This window comes from Oryx dammah, unplaced genomic scaffold, assembly GCF_014754425.2.
Source record: "Oryx dammah isolate SB20612 unplaced genomic scaffold, SCBI_Odam_1.1 HiC_scaffold_10, whole genome shotgun sequence".
Taxonomy (NCBI): Eukaryota; Metazoa; Chordata; class Mammalia; order Artiodactyla; family Bovidae; genus Oryx; species Oryx dammah.
In genome coordinates, this window is record NW_024070194.1 from 25,844,875 (window position 1) to 25,863,745 (window position 18,871).

At 43.6% G+C, this 18,871-nt stretch overlaps 2 protein-coding genes across 21 annotated transcripts in view; both read left to right on the forward strand.

Moving 5' to 3' along the window:
• Positions 1 to 11,110, forward strand: part of LOC120869379 (neuroendocrine secretory protein 55) — a 63,006-nt gene extending 51,896 nt beyond the window's left edge. Inside the window, exons 2-5 of one of the 3 annotated variants that reach the window (XM_040248692.1) lie at positions 3,588 to 3,660; positions 6,645 to 6,689; positions 10,899 to 10,953; positions 11,040 to 11,110. The gene's annotated coding sequence lies outside the window, so the exon portion shown is untranslated. Of the gene's footprint in view, positions 1 to 3,587; positions 3,661 to 6,644; positions 6,690 to 7,608; positions 8,202 to 10,898; positions 10,954 to 11,039 lie in introns of those variants that run through there. The other 2 variants (XM_040248693.1, XM_040248694.1) reach the window with 2 other exon arrangements.
• Positions 1 to 18,021, forward strand: part of LOC120869377 (guanine nucleotide-binding protein G(s) subunit alpha isoforms short) — a 69,885-nt gene extending 51,864 nt beyond the window's left edge. For 6 of the 18 annotated variants that reach the window (XM_040248681.1, XM_040248685.1, XM_040248686.1 and 3 more), the window contains 12 exons: positions 3,588 to 3,660; positions 6,645 to 6,689; positions 10,899 to 10,953; positions 11,040 to 11,159; positions 12,919 to 13,016; positions 16,108 to 16,162; positions 16,294 to 16,367; positions 16,486 to 16,544; positions 16,653 to 16,773; positions 16,931 to 17,061; positions 17,280 to 17,347; positions 17,574 to 18,021. In XM_040248681.1, coding sequence (XP_040104615.1) covers positions 3,588 to 3,660; positions 6,645 to 6,689; positions 10,899 to 10,953; positions 11,040 to 11,159; positions 12,919 to 13,016; positions 16,108 to 16,162; positions 16,294 to 16,367; positions 16,486 to 16,544; positions 16,653 to 16,773; positions 16,931 to 17,061; positions 17,280 to 17,347; positions 17,574 to 17,720 — 1,046 coding nt within the window. In that variant the 3' untranslated portion in view covers positions 17,721 to 18,021. Of the gene's footprint in view, positions 1 to 65; positions 242 to 433; positions 458 to 3,587; positions 3,661 to 6,644; positions 6,690 to 10,895; positions 10,954 to 11,039; positions 11,160 to 12,918; positions 13,017 to 16,107; positions 16,163 to 16,293; positions 16,368 to 16,485; positions 16,545 to 16,652; positions 16,774 to 16,930; positions 17,062 to 17,279; positions 17,348 to 17,573 lie in introns of those variants that run through there. The other 12 variants (XM_040248682.1, XM_040248689.1, XM_040248690.1 and 9 more) reach the window with 7 other exon arrangements.
• Positions 18,022 to 18,871: the final 850 nt, after the last annotated feature.

The window sequence follows — 18,871 nt, forward strand, 5'->3', positions numbered from 1 at the left end:
CGCGCTCCCGAGCCCGCCGCCCGCCCGCGGGCTCAGCCTCCGGGGGGCCAGGCCGGAAGGGGGACCCCGGGGCGCCATTCGGCCGGGCGGGGGCCTGAAATGGGGCTGGGGGCCGTGGCGACGCGGGCGCGGGGCTCCCTGCCCTGGCCGCCCGCTCCCGGTCCCTCTCCCGTCCTCCCCGCGCCCTCCCCTCTCTCTCTCTCTCTCTCTCCGCGAGGCCTACACGGCGCCGGGGCTTCGGGTGCGTGTTGGGGAGGGGGAGGGGGAGTCCCACAGGGCTCGGGAGACTGCGACAAAAAGAGGGTTTCGGGGACAGGAAATGGGGTGGCGGGCCACGGGAGGGGGACCCGCCTCCGTGGGGTGTGTGATTTGTCGGGAGAAGGACAGGGAAAAAGCCAGCCAGCGGGGGGGAGGCGGGGGGACGCCGCGGTGGCGGAGGGGGCCTCGTCGAGGGGAGGTTCGGCGGTGGAAGTAGCCGCGGAGAGTGGGGGGGGCGCGGGTGACATCAGCCCCTCGGAAGGGCTCCGGGTGGTAAAGGTGGTGCAGCAAGGGGGAGGGGGCGCGGGCGAGTCGTGGCGCCGGAGCCGAGGAGGGGCGAGGGGCGGGAGGAGGCTGCGCGGCGGCCGCTGGGCGCGACTTGGTGCGTTTGGGGCAGGACACCCTGTGTGCGCGGAGCAGACGTGTCCCGGGCCGGGCCGGGCCGTGGAAGGAAGCGAAGGAGAATCGAATAAAATAAGGCCGGAAAAAAAAAAAAAAATGGAGTTAGTACGCTGAAGTGCCCAGTGAAGCCAAATGACACGTCATTTTACAGTATGACCTTTTTTTCCCCTTCCAGATATGCAGGCTTTTTGAAAAGCAAAGAAGAGAATTAATTGTAGCAGCTGCCGCCCACCCCCCCCCCGCAGCAGCGCCCCCCCCCCCCCATAAACCATTAGCACACACACATTTTCCTGTTAGTCGGCCACATTGAGAGCGCTTTGTGAAAAAAGGAAAAAAAGAAAAAGACACGCACAAATCAAAACTGGAAAATGACATTTGTCTGTAAATGGCTTCTTGGTCTGGAAATGGCGTGTTTTTTGTTTTTTTTTTTTTTTTGCCCTTTTCAAGGTGGGGGGGGGGGGGAATCCAGCGCACTTGAAGGAAAAGACTTTTTTTTCCAGGTGGAAGGAGAGGAGAATACATGAATTAGTTGTTTGTCAAGTGACATTTGGTTGTTTGGTTTTGGGTTTTCTCTTTTGATTGCGGTTTTTCCTCTTTGGCAAAAAAAAAAAGGCGTGGGGGGGGGCTGTTAACTCTAAGGAGATGGCCTTTCCCCCATTTTTCTTAAAGGTGCTGACTTGGAAAAATAAATAAAAGAAGCATAAAAGAAATTGTTGAAATGACCAGAAGAATTACACAAGCATTAATTAGTATGGAAGTTTTCCATTTCCTCAGTAATTTGGCTATCTGAGTGAATTTACTAGGTTAAGACCTAGTTCAGGGTCACATATCAACAAAAGAGCTTGATTATAAAGAATAAAATGTAAAGGGCTGTTTTTCCGTCGTGGTGGCGTCTCCTTTGCTTTTGGGGGACGGGTCATGTCTTTGTTCTCCTGGGTCCAGATTTATGTAAAGCAGAAAATTATTAAGTGAAAATAAGTCTCTTTGGTGTTTATGCATTTGCAATTACAGTAATTAAATGGTACATATGTTGAGCTGTTGTCAAAAACTTCTAAAGGTGGAATTATGGTGTGTGAATATTAATTGCGTATAATTTGATTTCAAAGTATAAGCCTAGAAAAGTCTAGAATCTTTCCTAGGAACACTCTTGGTATCTGAATAATCTAAAACAAGTGTGATGCAAATGGTACCTTAAATTTCTGACACCTTTGCACAGTGATCATAGTCTCCCCTTAATTTGAGACTGTTAACTCTGAATGCACCTGGCATCACTAGGCTAACCTGCCCCAGGGGTCCTAGTCCCATTATCATAAAAAGCCTCTGGCATGGGGCTCTGCAGCCTGGGTCAGTGCCATGCATTTTACATCTTTAAACGGTGATTCTCACTGAGTGATGCCCCTTACCCAAAAAAAGAATAAACATAATGATGCCCTTTTTAAAAAAAGAGGATCCTCTTTTTAAATTTAATGGAATAAAATTTGAATTACAGGGCCACAAAAGATCTTGCAGTAGTTTTTCAGTTTCTCTGGTTTCCTAAATGTGGAAACTGAGGCACAGACCTCTGCATGTAAAAGAGAGGTGCTACGAATTTTAACACGAAATAATATTGGAGATTCTGATTAATATTATGTATTCTCTTCAATAGTACTATTAATATTTTAATTTCTGAGAGTTAGGTTCATTAAGATAGAATGTTTGCTTTGAAATCAATGTTTCTGTGGAAACTAATTTTAACTTTTACAGATATTGATTACAGCCTTGTGAAAAGGCAAGAGGAGGAGGAATGCTTTGCTCTCTGGGCAGTAAAACAAAACAATAAAAAGTGAAGAGGGGCTACAAAACCAAATAGGTTTGTGTGGGAGGGGGACAAAAATTGTCCACTCAGGATTATTTGTTGGACAGAGTATCCATTTACAGAGGCCGAGAAACTAGCAATCCTCCTCCTAGCTTGGTGGAACTGTGTTTTTTCCAAAATACATGTTTTTACAAATTTAAGGTGATTTCAAATGGGGCATACGCCCTTTTTCTAGCTCTGTTAGTCGTGAAGGGCTTGGAATCATTGAAAATTCCGTTGTTTTCAGGAATATTATCCCTTATGATTAAAGTCTTGTCCTTTTTAACATGTTATTAATAGGGTTGTTCTCAAGCACTATATTTAAATATTTTTCAAGAAGACAGCAAATCTATGGTCTTTCATCTCTGCCCGCGCCCGACCCCCAAATGGTGGTTATATCCAGAGAGAGTTTACCATAGAAAAATAAAGTTTGCAGTAAAAGGGGGGAGGGGTGTGGAGAAGTGGATCAAATGGCATATTGTGGGGCTAAGGGGGTGATTTTTAAGTAGCCCAGGGGACAAGAACCCTGCAGACAAAACAGCTACTTTGAGAAAATGTTGGAGAGCTGCTGCGTCAGTTTAGATCTGGGGGCGCCATAGGGGTCTGGGCATTGTCTGTGAAAACCCTGGGGTATTTTAACCATGAAACAGCTGACAAACAATGAATTATGTGCCCATATACATTAAGGTGTACATTTTTACCAGTGAATGCTCGTAGTTCAAAGATCCAGTTTCATAGTTATAACTGTAATTTTCCTACCTCCCCCCACCATGACAAAATTGCATCATTCTTTCTGTGCCCACCCCACAAATTTTAAAACAACTAAAAGAAAACACCTAAACAAACCAAAACCTTTAATTCTTGTTTGTTGTTCTGATGGTGAAATACTGCAGGTACACACAAAGTTGGATGTTTATTTCATTTTTTCTGCGTCGAAATGTCAAGGAAATTTGCACGTCTCTTATTTTGCTTGTGTTTTGCGTGTTGCCTCTATGGAGAAAACAGCAGTAATCTCTCTCTCTCTCTCTCTCCTCCCTGCCCAAAGTGTGTAAAATGCCTCTTTCTTAACCTGAGACTTACTTTCATTTTCTAGGTGCTGGAGAATCTGGTAAAAGCACCATTGTGAAGCAAATGAGGATCCTGCATGTTAATGGGTTTAATGGAGAGTAAGTGTCAAATCTGTACCAAGGGCACGATCAGAGTACCACATTTTATACTAACCTTTAGGAAGTTTAGGTAGCTTTTAGGGGCTGGGCAGCCAATGTCCGCTTAATTTTTTCAGCCTACATACCAGGAAAGAGCTCTTTAGGGGCTCTTTTCCTCCTTTTTCACTCTTTGGTGCAGCAACAAACAGTAATAGTTATAAAGCCCCTGCGTTGGCCCCGTGACAGGTCTGCGGTAGGTTTTGGTGCAGTGGGTCTCCAACGTGGCTAACACCGGCCCTGGCCATCCCTTTGCCTGGCCACGCTGACCACTGCAGAGCTGGTCCCCACCCCCAGCACATTTCAGCGCAATGCACCAGTGCAGGATGTTTTAAACTATTAGGGAAACATTGTTTTGATAATATTCTCACATAAAACAAAGTGGGAAGAGTCAGCCCTTGTTAGTAATTCTTCATCTCCCCCCCCCCCCCGCTTTGGAATTAAAATGGGCAAATCATCATTTCCCTTTTTAAAAATCGATGATCTTGCCTAAAGAAAAGAAAAATATATTTAAATTGATAGAAAGGCTGGAGTTAGGTACTTCTGGCCAGACCTAGGAGCACTTTTGCCTTTGAAAAGTCCTTCAAGGCATCTTGCTTTAGGACAATGTGCCAATACCGCAGTGAGAATAAAGATGAAAGAGAGTGCATATATGAAGGTGTAAACTATAGGAGAAGAATGCAAATAAGGAGCAGAGGTCTCCCCAGACCCACCTCCACTTTCACGGGGGTGGGAGGGCTGGTAAGGGTAGTTAACCTTACAAACACTTGCAGGCACTAGTTTGCAGTTAACTAGTTGGTTAGCAATCCTATTCCTTTTCTTAAACCTGGGTTCAATTTGAAATTGCATTCCCCTTTAGTTTCCAAAGGCGAGGCTGAGTCAGAGGGGCATAGTTTTAATTCAGTTATGCACCAACCCCTCCCTCCAACAAACTAATAAAGACCAGTTACTGTCTCCTACTGTGCACTACACGGGGAAACAGAGATGAATTTTATCACCTATTAGAAGTAAAAGAATGGCAGGAGGCAGCTCTTTATGGAAAATTCTAGAATTTCTTAGACCAAATAATCATGGAGGGGGAAGGTAGAGAAAAGGATGACATCATCCATACAAATGGACATTTAGTTTAGGACGCTTTGTAAGTTTAAAATTCAGAGGGATGAGCTCTTTTACCAGTTTTATGAATGGCTCGCTCTCCCGATGAGTTAATGGTGTGCAAGTACATGTTGATTAAGTCACGTTCACATGTCACAAATCAATTCTGAAATTCTTAATTTGACACACCTTTCAGTAAAGCCCTGCCGCCAGAGACTGCTGTCTGTCAGTTAAAAAGCCTGAAATAGGCTTTTTGCTGTGATTTTGTAATTTAAAGAAAAACCTTGCATAATTTTTCCCCCAGCAACTTTCTGGGGAGCGCTGCTTCAGGAGGGTTGTTAAGCAAAAATAATTTGACCATGTCCCCTCTAGATAAGTATTTTGATTAAAACTGGATGTGGCCTGCATTTTTAAAGGGTGCAGCAGCCACTGTTTACCTTAGCTCAGGTCCAATAGAAGATAGGACATCCTTGAAATAATTCACTTAAAGTTTTATTACTCTGTGGATTGCCGTAAAATTTTTTAATTTTTAGAGAAAAGTTTCTCCCCCCCGAAGTGAGCCTGTCTGTAAAGCAGACGAGGCATTTAAACCAGCACTTCTCTTTTCTGTTTTTTTTTTTTTTTTGCCCCCCCACCCCCCCCACCCCGAAAGAGGAAGAGACATTCCCAGTTTGCCTGTTTGTAGAGGAAACCATAGGTAATCTCTGAGGATGTTAAATTTAGCCTGTGAAAGTGACATACAGGGGAATTCTTTATGTGAGCCTAGAAACCTTATTTTTATCTCATACAAATGAGCCTCCTTTTTTCTTTTTCCTCGCTGCGGTATTGCAACAAAGGCGGTTTCCTTCTCCACTAGGAATTCCCTGCCAAGTGAGGACATCCGTCCACCCAAGGGGATTCTGTGTGGTGGCTCAGGGTCTCTGCCTCCTTGCTCCGTAAACGTGCGCTTTGTCAGGGCTGGGCTGAGCTATTACATTTGCCTTAACTGTCCGCAGACTGCTGTGCCGAGTACCTCTGCAGAGTAACCATGGCATATTAATCTGACCTTCACAAATACAGAGGTCAAATGCGGATTTTCCTAACTCAATGCTAGCTAACTCTCTTCCTTACATTTGGTGGTGGGGGGAGTGCCATTAACACTGGATGAGCTAATAAGCTAATCAATTACAAGACCTGGTAGACAGCTTAAGCCATCCTGTCCCTCCCACCTTTAAGGAGGAGTTCCTGCCAATCACGAAGATTGGGTTTGGGGAGGGGAGGGGCTTGGTGGTAGTGGGTTTTATTCTTTTAATCGTTTTTTTTTTTTTTTTTGCTGTGTGCCTCACAGTCCAGGCACACTTTTAATTGATGACAGTTTATGGGGAACAATTACATAGAAATAAAAACATCTTATAGGTAGCTGCCCAAGTCCAAGAAGGGAGGAAATTAATAATGCACCAGAAAGTCACGGGCCAAAACTCATGGACCTATGTGTGTTCAGGACAACACGGCGACAGGTCTGGAACCATCAGGGGCCTTAAGCGCTGCTATATTCTCCAAAGAACTGAGATAAATCACTGTGTTAGCTCCCTGATGCATGTACATTTAGTGAAAGCACAAGAAAATAATTATCCGTCCCTCCTGTACCTGACGGAAGTCTCCAGAGGGTTCTGCTAATGCTGCAGTGAAGGTGTGGAATTCTTCCCTCCATGGCCTGCAGTCTCAGTAGACGTGCCAATTTAGCCAGGAAGGCGACCTAAGAATGAACGGGAGGATGGCGGCCGTTTGTTTAGGAATGTAGGGAGGCTGTGTGGGGTTTTTGTGAAATTGCGGTGCCTTGCAGATTAGGTGAGCTTTCAATCTCTCTTTAAAAGGGGCGGCGAAGAGGACCCGCAGGCTGCAAGGAGCAACAGCGATGGGTAGGAACATTCAAAAACAGAAAAACTTTTTAACACGCACACACACCTGACACACACAAAGCTCATACTGGGAAACAGGACACAGAGACCCGGGAAGAAAACCAAAGTCATTTAAGGGCCATCAGCCATCTTGGTATATACATTTGCAAACAACACAATTTCTTGTCATTTCAGAGCAAGTGAAGTGCAAAACAGGTTTTTGTTTTTTTTTTTTTTTTTGCCATCCTTAAAGTATAATTAGATTCAGCTGGGGGAAAGCTATAGATTTCAGCATTAAGACGGTCATTTTAGGATTTCAAACATTGATGGTTTGTATCCCCCACCCCCAGCTCTCCATTTGAATTGGCTACTTGTTTTAAAAACTGGCTACTTGTTTTTAAAACTACTAAATTCTGTCTACCCTGTGGCTGGTCTGATGTTAAAATTTCAGACCTCTTTGGAGGGAAAAAAATCTTTTTACCTCTATTAAAATACGTGGTGCCACACTGTCCTTAATTGGGCGGGGGGGAGATAAATGCTTGGCACCTTGAGGAGGAGGGAGGTCATTGTTGAGAATGATCTCGAAAAGTCTCTGGTCTTTTTAAAATTGTCATTTTATCCAGTGGACAGGAAATTAATGATGGCCTCCATCTTTTTCCATTCATTATATTATTTTTTTTCCTTCACTTCCTGCATCCGCACTGCCCGTCACACTCATGCACACATACATACACGCGTGCCAGGTAACCCTCTCCAAGCACTGCTCTGCGTATTCAGCATGCAGTGAGGGAGCAGGTCTTTGTCCTGAGAACATGCAGAGCCAACTGACCTAGCCTAGGGCACCTCAAAAATAGCTTCTGTGGCTTGGGAGGGGAGGGGCAAAGGAGACGGGGGTCGGGACCAAGTAACTGACACATGTTTGTTCATCTGTTTTTTTTAGACTATATAACCCCTAGATGATGGCTTCAATTTCTCATCTTCCCGGCTATGTCCTATCACACTTTGCATGCTGGATTTGCCCGTCTTAGGAACTTCTAATAAGAATACTATTCTGTTGTGGGGGGGGGTGGGGGGATGGGGCCCCAACTCCTAACCTCTAAAGATAACTGAAAAAAAAAAAAAAAAAAAAAACAAAAAAAGTAATCCCTAATTGACAAATATGTAGTGTATCAACCACCCAAAGCATCTACATAAACAGTGATTGACAGCTTACTGTACCAAAAGTTGGCATTTGAGAGCTATGACCCCTCTCTATTGAACCACACCTCCTGTATACTTCCTAGATGCTATGCTAGATCCCTGACTGAACCCTACTAATACCTACTAACCGCCTGCTCTTCTATCTGTGACTCTGTTCTACAAGTTAAAACTTAAGTATTAACAAATGTGATAAATAAAAATTCTCTGCATGTCTCAGCAATCCCTGTATCTTGCGTCTGTCTTCTGTCTTTCTTCTTTCGTCTGTCTGCCCACCAAAAAAAAAAAAGCATAAAGATAAAAGGTATAGAAGTCAGTTTACAACATAGCCTTCCCTAACACTTGGGGGAGGGGGTGACTATCTCTTAAAATTTGAACCCAGCATATAAAGCAGCCCTGATCTCAGGCTTTATACATGTTGCGGTGGGCGGGGGTGGGGGGGTGGGGGGTTTACAAAATCCAAACAGTACTTCCAGCCCCTACTTTTCATCCATCCGAATTCTGTATGTAGTTGATGTACATTTTGGCTTTCATTACTTCAAAAACATGAGGAACTTTATCAGAGACTCTCACAATCAATGTTAAATTCATTAAGCGATAGTAAAAATTATGATAAACCTGCCAACCCCCAGTATAATATCTCCATCTACATAGTAATTGCTTCAATGGAGGAATTTTTGTTTTAGTATTACACACCCGAATTAGATTTCAGATTTCTATTTTAGCTGTTTTATACTTGATATACTCCCACACCTATTCACATACGTAGATGAATACTGAGCACATTCTCAGAATATCCGTATTTAAGACTGGAAGTTTTCCAATTACCATACTACTACTTAGACCAAAATATCAAACTGAATGAAAGAACCAGGTTTCTGGAAATAACTTTTCTCTTGCTTTGGGCTCATTTGGGCATTAATACCCAGACACACATGATTTTAACTATTGTGGGACCTTAAAACCAAAGCTCCAAGGTGCTCATTACCATGGAAATGGAGCTTCTTTCTAATGAATGAGAATGAGACTGTCCTGTGGGATTTTAACTTTGCATTTCTGTGTGCAATTTGGGAACAAACACATGTCCGTTTAAAACTCCAACGTCTACATACCTGATTTAGGCCGCAGCGCCAAGTCGGGACACAATTAGGAATTTCAGAAACTCACAAACTCACAGAGGGGGTCAGGATGAGATCCCTTTATATCGATGCTGGTTGCATTAAGAGTCAGGGGTTTGGGGCACAAATCCCCCACTTCTGGTTGGCAGCACAGCTCTCCTGGAGTTCTCCTGCCTTGCAGCACTTTTAAAGAGCCACGAGGGGGTTCCTGGTACCATCTGTAGCCCTGCACCCACAAAGCATACACCTCTTCAGCCCCTGATGAGGGCAGTACCTCTAAACTAGCTCCCCCCATTCAGATACTAGACGGGCAGGGTCTCGGAGGCCAGTTGCACCCTGGGGAAAGGAAGAAATGAGATCATTCGGAAAACCAGGGCCCACGTTCAATCGAATATGCAAAAGGCTTATTTTGAAAGGGTGAAAGGCCAAGTTCGGGGGGCAGGGCTTTGCAGGTGATCACATGGCCACACACCCCACCCCACCACCCCCGGCCCTGGAGCTGCCTCCCCCTCCCCATGTCACACTGACCTCCCAGCTAGGCTGCTCTTGCTGTTAACATCCCCTCCCCACTTGTCCTCTACACTAATGTCCTGCCCCTGAGGGGCTACGTGTTTAATTTCTACCTCCATCCCAGTACTCTAGGTGAATTAACCCTGTGAATACATCAACAACTGGATTCCAGTGATTTCTTTTAAAAATCCCCAGCAAGAAAAATATAAGCCCTGTCCCCCTCCTGCCTCTGTCACCGGGACCCTCCGCCCCTCCCCTGAGGACAGCACCTTCCATCTTTGTGACACTACTGTCACCTCCCAGGACCTGATAGTAGGTGTGTCGTGGGTGTGGTCCAATCCCCTAGCCCACAGGTGACCCACTCTGGGCAATACTGTGGCAAGAACACAGCCTCAAAGAATCTTTCTTGGCTGTGTTTGATGATGGACAGTGTCTGAAGACACACGGGGACAAGCACAATGTCAGGGTTCCCCAGAGTCAAAGGGCCTTTACCTGTGGCCCCAGGGACCCTGAAAGTAGCCGGTTCCACACAGACCACACCTGCCCTCCCAGGTGTGCAAGTTAAAATCAGAATTAAAAAGTGATGAAGGCACTGACATCTACTTAACTGTGGGGCATAGGCCACACTGCCTCCCTCCCCTTCCCCCCATAAGTCCCAGATCTTAAAGACTTACAGGGAGGGGTGGCAGAATTCCATTTTACTGTATTCACATCGAGGGATCAATGTATATTAACATCATCAACTAGAAATATTGTCCACTGCTGCTGGCCGCATCGAGGGACACACAGTGACTATTCCAATAAATAAAAATAGGGCCCTTAAGTCTGTAATTAACACTACCACCTACATTTCATTCACTGCTGGTCCCTATGCTAATCCAGTGACTGAAGAAGCCCCAAGGCACACCATGACCTTTCCCCACCTCCCTAACCCTACAATAACACTTTCCCACCCCCACTGAAAGCTTCGGGACAGGGATGCCTGGCATGCTGCAGTCCATGGGGTCGCAAAGAGTCAGACACAACTGAGCAACTGAACCCGCAGCAGAGATGTTAATAAAGGCCAGTAGGAACTTTTAGGAAGTGCTGGTATGCAGTGGGGGCCACAAGAGGGTGGAAGCCCCTATGAATAGTAAATAACCAGTCCACACTTCTGGTACAGTAGCCACAATCTTTATCTAGATGCTTGGGGTTCTGCCCTACTTGGGCGTGTCCTCAGGACACAATGGATGGTTATCATTTGAAACCACCATTATTCAGGAACCTCCAACCTAAGCACAGATCTGAACCCACCACTCCTTCAAGAACAGAATACTATTTTAGTTGGAAAGTCGTGATTGAAACGACACTGTGAGTCAACGTGATGCAATATGATTTTTTTTTTTTCTTTTCAATCCCACTGTAGTGAGAAGGCCACCAAAGTGCAGGACATCAAAAACAACCTGAAAGAGGCCATTGAAGTACGTGCCTGGTCCTTTTCTGTCCTTTCTTTTAGCCTCCCTTTCAGACAGTGCTCTTCCCCTGACCTTTGCTCCATCATTTTCAGACCATCGTGGCCGCCATGAGCAACCTGGTGCCCCCTGTGGAGCTGGCCAACCCAGAGAACCAGTTCAGAGTGGATTACATTCTGAGCGTGATGAACGTGCCGGACTTTGATTTCCCTCCCGTAAGCCAAGCCTGCACCCCCTCCCCACACCACCAGGGGCCCCCCTCCCCCTACTCTGCCACAAAACTCAGTTTGCACACTGCCAGCAAAGCCCAGTTCTTTGACACTGTTAGGAAACAGTTAACCTGTTAAGAATCCTTATTCTTTAAATGACAGCAACAGCTAGCAATAATCATTAGGGCTTTAGTCAAGACGGGAGGAGCAAAGTTCTATCACCCCTTGTCAGTCTTGACTTACTCCTCTCCACAAGTAAACATCCCAGTTCAATACTACAATTCCCACTGGATTGGACTGTAAGTTTTCACAGAAGAAAAAGTCATGAGTTGTGGCAGCCTTAATTATTCCCTTATACACATCTTGTGACAAAGTACTGTATGTTGAGTATGGCACAGAGATGCTAATCGTCTAGCGATTGAAACTATTCTGAGATGTCAAGGAATGAGAAATGAAGTGCCAGCTCTGAGTTTTATAAACGGGAGATATTCTCATTTTAATCAATTTGCCATTTAACTGTTAATTTTTTTTCTAAAATCAGTCCTTGCCTTTGGCTAAATGAAGTCTTTTCTCATTAATTAAAAAAAAAATTACAAAAGGGCCTCACCTAAATGTCATAACACAGGGATTGTCTTCTCTGTTCCCTGGCTGACGTGCAGGACACTTTTTGCACAGATTTGTTGGCTCCGTAAAGAACTATTTTTAGGGAACAGAGAACTGCCCATGCCCTAAGCATATATATATGTTTTGACCCTTAGTGAGGGAAGAATAGTTTATAAGAGGGGAACAGGAAATAAGGTGGAAAGATGGGCAAGTTTATAAGGTCCAGAAGGAAAAGACTTGTCTACAGCAAAAACAATAACTTATTGTTGCCTTTTGTCAGGATTTCGTGGGAATTTGTGTTTGTATATTTTAAATGGGTTTGGCTGCAAACTTCTCCTATCCAGGAAGCAGTATTAAAAAGTATGGCTAGGTAAATTTTCTTAAATAGGAAAAAATAAAAGAAGAGTCAAGCAGCAAACACAGCATACATAATGCCCAGCACAGACTCTTCTGTGATTCTGTAGCTCTAATAGCAGAAAATGCACCAGGATGGTGACTCTTAAGGGTCCTCCCATTTAGCTTTTGACCCTTTTCTTGCTGCATTCACATTGCAGAAAAACCTTTCCTTCCCTTGTAAGGGGAGATTGCCCCATATAATTAAAAATGTTGTTACGTCAAATGACATATGAACCGTGACCTACTGCAGCTTAAAACTAGGCAGAGGTCATTTGCTCCTTTGATTGATAGGCATTGACTGACAAGGTCAGATTTGCCAGTAGCTCCCAATTATAATATTTTTTGCTAAAATTCACATTTTCCTGGAAGGAAAATTGCGGTCTCATCACATCTTCATAAATGAGACGTCTTACCTCTATGACATCAAATCATTTATTGGCAAAGTCTCCTAATTAGCTTGTATTACTCCTAGGTAAGCAATTGGGTGAAGAAAGAAACTTATTCAATCGTTTAGTTTGGTCCTTCATCCCATTCCCAAAAAGTACAGAATGAAAACTACCCAAGACCAGTAATTCACAATAAGAGATCAACTGGTCTCAATTTCCAAATACGTGTAGCACGCTGAAGTTTTTTATGAACACTGACTCCTTAGTTTGCCTCGAAACAGGGAATAATTGCACCCGGGGTTGGTGGCAGGGTGAACTCTGGTCTCACTGACGGGAGGCAGCCCCCGTGTCTAAACATTCCCTCTCTTGTTCACTTCCAGGAATTCTACGAGCATGCCAAGGCTCTCTGGGAGGATGAAGGGGTGCGTGCCTGCTATGAGCGCTCCAATGAGTACCAGCTGATTGACTGCGCCCAGTAGTAAGTACACTGTTTCCGCATCAGCGTGCGCGTGCGCACACACAAACACTAACACATGGAGAACATCCTAAAAACCACAACTCACACTGTTTAAGTTACTTCTTTTCAGAGAAGCCAGCCTGCAGTTTGAAAGTTGTAGTCCGATTCACTGGTTTTATAAAGCCCTTAATTGCACTTTTTAGTGCAGTGACATTATTTTTATACAAACAGGCAATGCCTGGTAGAGCAAAATGATAATTACCTGCAGTAAAGTGATGTTCATAATTAATTACCTTGAAGTAATTAATTGAATTGACCTCCAAGCATGTGGGGAGATAGGACAGCTTTCACACTTTGGATACGGTAGAAGTATTGTATTTTATTGCTGTAATTTAAAACGTGACAAAGAGGAACAGTGTGGCAAAAATATGCCTCCCCCCTCCTTCGTGGCCAGTCCGTTGCTTTGGTATTTCTACTGTCAGGTAAGTGACTGTAGAAGCTGCCAGAGTCCAATATGTCTAGTTCATCTAGAGTTGGGTATTGTGTTGAATTCCATCTCCTATCCTTATTGATTCATTCACACTGGGCTTAATTCGAGGATGCTCCCCCCATGGGGTCCTTGCTGTGTCCCTTCATGGGCTCTCTTCCAGTGGATGCGATAAACACAGCTGGAAAGTTGCCTTTTAAATAGTTTACGACCTTGCTTATCCTGTACATAATATAGCAAATATGTGATGTTCAGAGCCATAAAAGATATTTTAAAGGTATCGTTTGTTTGCTGATGTTACACAAATGTACTCAGCGGTCTCAGTTATCATATATTCTTAAGTTGGATTGTCTTTTATGACCGGGGGAAGGGCAAGAGATATTTGTGATGTTTCAGCCTCTCTTATGTAAGTAACTGAAACACACACAATTTTGCTATTGAAAATATTAAGTAACCAGAAACATGGTACCCGGCTGGCTCACAAAAAGCTAAAATTGCATGACTTAGGAGCCCCACGCCTGAGGAACTTATGAAAACCACTTGAATAAACAGGAGGGAGGAAGAGGTGACAGCACTCCAACTGCAAACACAAAGCAAGTGCCCCAAATTCCTGTTATCTACACATCACAAGAGCTTATGTTAGGGGCTGTGAAGCCTGTCAGTTTATCTCTCCTTGGCCCTACTTTCCCATTGGAAGTGCATTTGATTATTTTCAATTGTCGCACATATAGCTATTTTGTGATTTCATATACAAGCAAATCTGTATATTTTTTCAACAAGTAAGAAAAAAAAAAGTCCATCTTGGCCAGTCTCTGTGACCCCCCCCAACCTCCACCCCCTCTTCAACAAAGTCTCTGATTTTCTCAAAAGTTTGAGCTTAAAGCTGGAAGTGCTAATTATAGTAATGCAAAACAAATGGAAATCCTGGAATTGTTTGCCTTTTGTAGTTTGGATCCAAGTCAGAAGTACAGGTACAAGATTAGAAGGATTTAACCACCCCAGTTTGGAGTGCTCTGGGAGGGGGTAGTAGGGTGTAACAACTTCATTAATTAACAGTTTAGCCAGCTTTTTTTTTTTTAATCTCACACCATTTAAAAGGTTTTTTTTTGTTTTTTTTTTTAAAGCAACACTCAATTACTCCTGCAACTTTATCTGAAAAAGGCAACATATGCAGTTTATGGAAAGTTTTAAGGAAACTCTAAGAAAAAGAGAACACAGCTCAAATTTTATAAAATGTCTTCCCCAGCCCGATGATTAGAAAGCAGCTCTACCCCTGCAGTGACCAGTGTGTTTCTGGTTTCACTGCCTTGATGTTAAAAAGTTGATCTACTGCTACCTTGCCCATTTCTTAAGGTGCCTGTTTTTATTTGTTGAGCCCGGGTTTGGCTGGCCCCACTCCAGATGTCTCTCTCACAAGATTTGGTGCTGATGATCTATTTTTAGAACTGTGGTTCTGTTGCCATGGCAACATGCTGGAGGCCAGGGCGGCTGGGGAGCTATTTCTGGACTGGTACTGTAATGTAAGACTGATTGGGCAAGTTAGTATATCCTCTAAGCCAGACTAACTTTAAACTGGTAAAAAGGAAGGAGGAAAGAAAAAAAAAAAGGTACAGAATTTCTTTAAATAGACTTTCCTTTGTGATTTTTCTTCTTTGATTAGCCCCCTTTAAAATAATTCCAGACCCCTCCCCCCAAGGGGGAAAAAGAAAAAAGCTGGTTTTAACATTAAGACAGTAATCAGTGTTTTAAAAGTTATTTTCCCTAACAGTGTTATCTAGTCTGGCAACATAAGAAAGGTACTTTTTGCTTTGGGGACAGTGTATAGCTGTGGAGAGGGAGGTAAAAAACACTGCTTTTCCCCTATAAAGCTTTCTCATCCTTAAGGATGGCCCCTCAGATCTCCACCCCTCCACTGTGCAGGCTCCCAACCTGAATAAGAGCCCCTAACCTGGGTGGCTGTGAGGGTTTTTGAAAACACTAAAGTTTAATATCTGGACTGTGCTATTTCATAGACCAAGTAGAACGGAAGGGAACGTTGTGTCTGTTTCCTGTTCAGTGTGGTAAGGGCCCAGCCCCTTCTTACAAGTAGAAGGAAGGGATACCCTTTCTGAGTAACTCAGACAATCTCATTTTCATTAGTCTCTTGGGAGGGAAAAAAACCTTGCTGCTCTTAAATGTGCCATTTTTTTCCATTTTTTAAAACATTGCATGACAGGAAGAGTCCAATTTTCATCCTACTTGCCATTTTAACCAAAGCCAAACAATTTGAATTTAACTCAGTCATTATCAAATGGCACAAAATCAGTCAGCTGATTGATCTGCACAGAACCAGCCTTTTAAAATTAAAACAAGGCCAGGAGAGCCCACTCCTAGTTCCTGATTCCTAGACCTACTACTGCTCAGCCAGGTATATTTATCTTATATTCTCTTTGCTCTAACCTCTCTAAAGCATAAGCTTGGAATCATAAGTTTAATGAACACAAGAAAAATTCCCACTGACTTAACGCCATGTAACTGTGGGGTGGGTGATCATTTCCATTAGCTGATCGTTGCAGAGAGGCAGGAATAGTGGGTGGGCAAAGTGGCATGAGTATGTGGTCACCCTGGTGCATCTTTTTCTCCCAGCTTCCTGGACAAGATTGATGTCATCAAGCAGGATGACTACGTGCCCAGCGACCAGGTACGCACACATTCTCACAAGCAGAGGACTTGGAGCCCTCTGTCCCAACTAATTGGCAACTCCAGATTGGCAATTATTAATGAGTGTTAGTTGGTTTCGGTGAGATCCCTTGACTCAAGATTCTGTTTTAGGATCTGCTCCGCTGCCGTGTCCTGACTTCTGGAATCTTTGAGACCAAGTTCCAGGTGGACAAAGTCAACTTCCAGTAAGTAAATGGTTCCCTTAAAAAAAAAAAAAAAGATATCTTGACGTTCCCTCTGGTAGGGAGAGCGGTGGACCAGTGTTGGCTCTTGGAGTGACCAGGTATCATTTCTCTCCTGTAGCATGTTTGACGTGGGCGGCCAGCGCGATGAACGCCGCAAATGGATCCAATGCTTCAATGGTACGGAAGCCTCGGGCTTCTCTGCTCTTTAAGGACATTTTGCTTTTCTAATTGTTAAGGATCATTTTCTCTGCTAACATGCGTTATGTTTGCTTTCTTGTGCTGAAGATGTGACTGCCATCATCTTCGTGGTTGCCAGCAGCAGCTACAACATGGTCATTCGGGAGGACAACCAGACCAACCGCCTGCAGGAGGCTCTGAACCTCTTCAAGAGCATCTGGAACAACAGGTTTGTGCAGTGATGCCCCCCGCCCCCATCTCCTTCCTACTGATGTCAAGGTCAAGAGAAAAGAATCTTGTACAAGTTCTTGTGCAAGCATCTCAAACCACTTGCAAAAAGAATACTGTCTTTTCCTGGGCAATAAACCCGCTTCCCTCTTTCTTAGATGGCTGCGCACCATCTCTGTGATTCTGTTCCTCAACAAGCAAGATCTGCTGGCTGAGAAAGTCCTTGCTGGAAAATCGAAGATTGAGGACTACTTTCCAGAATTTGCTCGCTACACTACTCCTGAGGATGGTACGTATGGCCTTCTGCAGTTGATTAGTGCCCATTGGTCCCACAGGGTTTTGCATATGTTAAAGATTTCTGTTCTTGATTTTAAAAATGAATGATCTCTAAGAATGGAACTCCACTTCCCCAGCCACCGCTACCACCACACTATAAGGGGTCTATAGGGGGAGCAAAAGAATCTCATTCTAATTACTTAAGTAACAAAATATTTATATTCTTTACAGCGACTCCCGAGCCCGGAGAGGACCCACGCGTGACCCGGGCCAAGTACTTCATTCGAGATGAATTTCTGGTGAGTAGAGACTGTTGTTTACTTAATTCTAAATCTGAGGATCAAACCATCCACAGTTCCTCCATGTTATTTCACCGATAGCCAGCATGACTCTTAGCCTTTGTGCCCTTCAGTTGGGGATTGTTTCAACATAATGTCAATAACTAGTGGGCAGAGTTTGATAGATGACATCTACTGGTGAGTTACTGGCTAGGGGTCACTGACCACCATTCCTCTGTCCCCACAGAGAATCAGCACTGCTAGTGGAGATGGGCGCCACTACTGCTACCCTCACTTCACCTGCGCTGTGGACACCGAGAACATCCGCCGCGTGTTCAACGACTGCCGTGACATCATCCAGCGCATGCACCTCCGTCAGTATGAGCTGCTCTAAGAAGGGAACCTCCAGATTTAATTAAGGCCTTAAGCGCAATTAATTAAAAGTAAGATATAATTGTACACGCAGTTGATCACCCACCATAGGGCATGATTAACAAAGCAACCTTTCCTTTCCCTCAAGTGATTTTGCGAAACCCCCTTTACCCTACAGCTTGCTTAAATATTCCAAATTTAGAAAGCTTAAGGCGGCCTATAGATTAAGATTAAGAAAAAAAGGCCACAAATGTTCCCTTCTCTCTTTAAGTAACTAAAATATAATAGCAGCAAACAGAAATAAATAAATGAAATAAATGAAATGAAATAAATATCGTGTTGTGCAGCATTAAAAAAATCAAAATAAAAATTAAATGTGAGCAAAGATGTGACTCCTGTGAATTATTTGCGGTTTCGAGCAAACATGAACTGTTCAGGGTTTGGACTACATCAAAAGTTAGGAGGCCCCCATGTTTAGGTGACAAGGCCCCAAGGTTATAAGTGGGTGTAAAATCTTCCCATACTATTTGTTGACCTAATCTTAGGTTTCTGAAAATGATTTTCAGACAATACCAAATGATCACCCTGTCCTCCTCCCAAACCCATGCCCTGAAGAAAACCGCTAAGGTCCATCAAAAAATTCTATACTTTGAGCATTGCTGCCCCATCCAAGTATTCTACCAATTTATACCTTTATATACTATCTTATGGTGTGTCTACTTACCTACTCTCCCCAAAATAGGTGTCTGCTTTTCAGCTCTCTGTCCATCCAACATCTCAATTGAGTGGGAGGAATTTAGTAATGCTGTTTCAAATCAAGTGGATTTACTCAAGGAATAGTGTACAATGTATATTAAATCATCACACTGTATACACTGAATATATTAAAATTTGTCAATTATTAACTCAGTAAAAATGATGGGAGGGGTGTGGGAGGTAGGGGGTCGGGAGGAATAAACCTGGTACAAAGCTATCAAATAGTTACAAACAAATGGTGTAGAGCTTTGGGGAAAAATTAGGCTGGATCCCTATCTCATTCCATATGCAAATGAACTCAATGTGCAGCAAACATGTATGTTTAAATACAGAAAGTTACTTTTAAAATGGCTATCTTTACAGTTAAAATCTTGATTTATAGATGGCCTCTCTAAGCATGACGTAAGATTTAAAAAA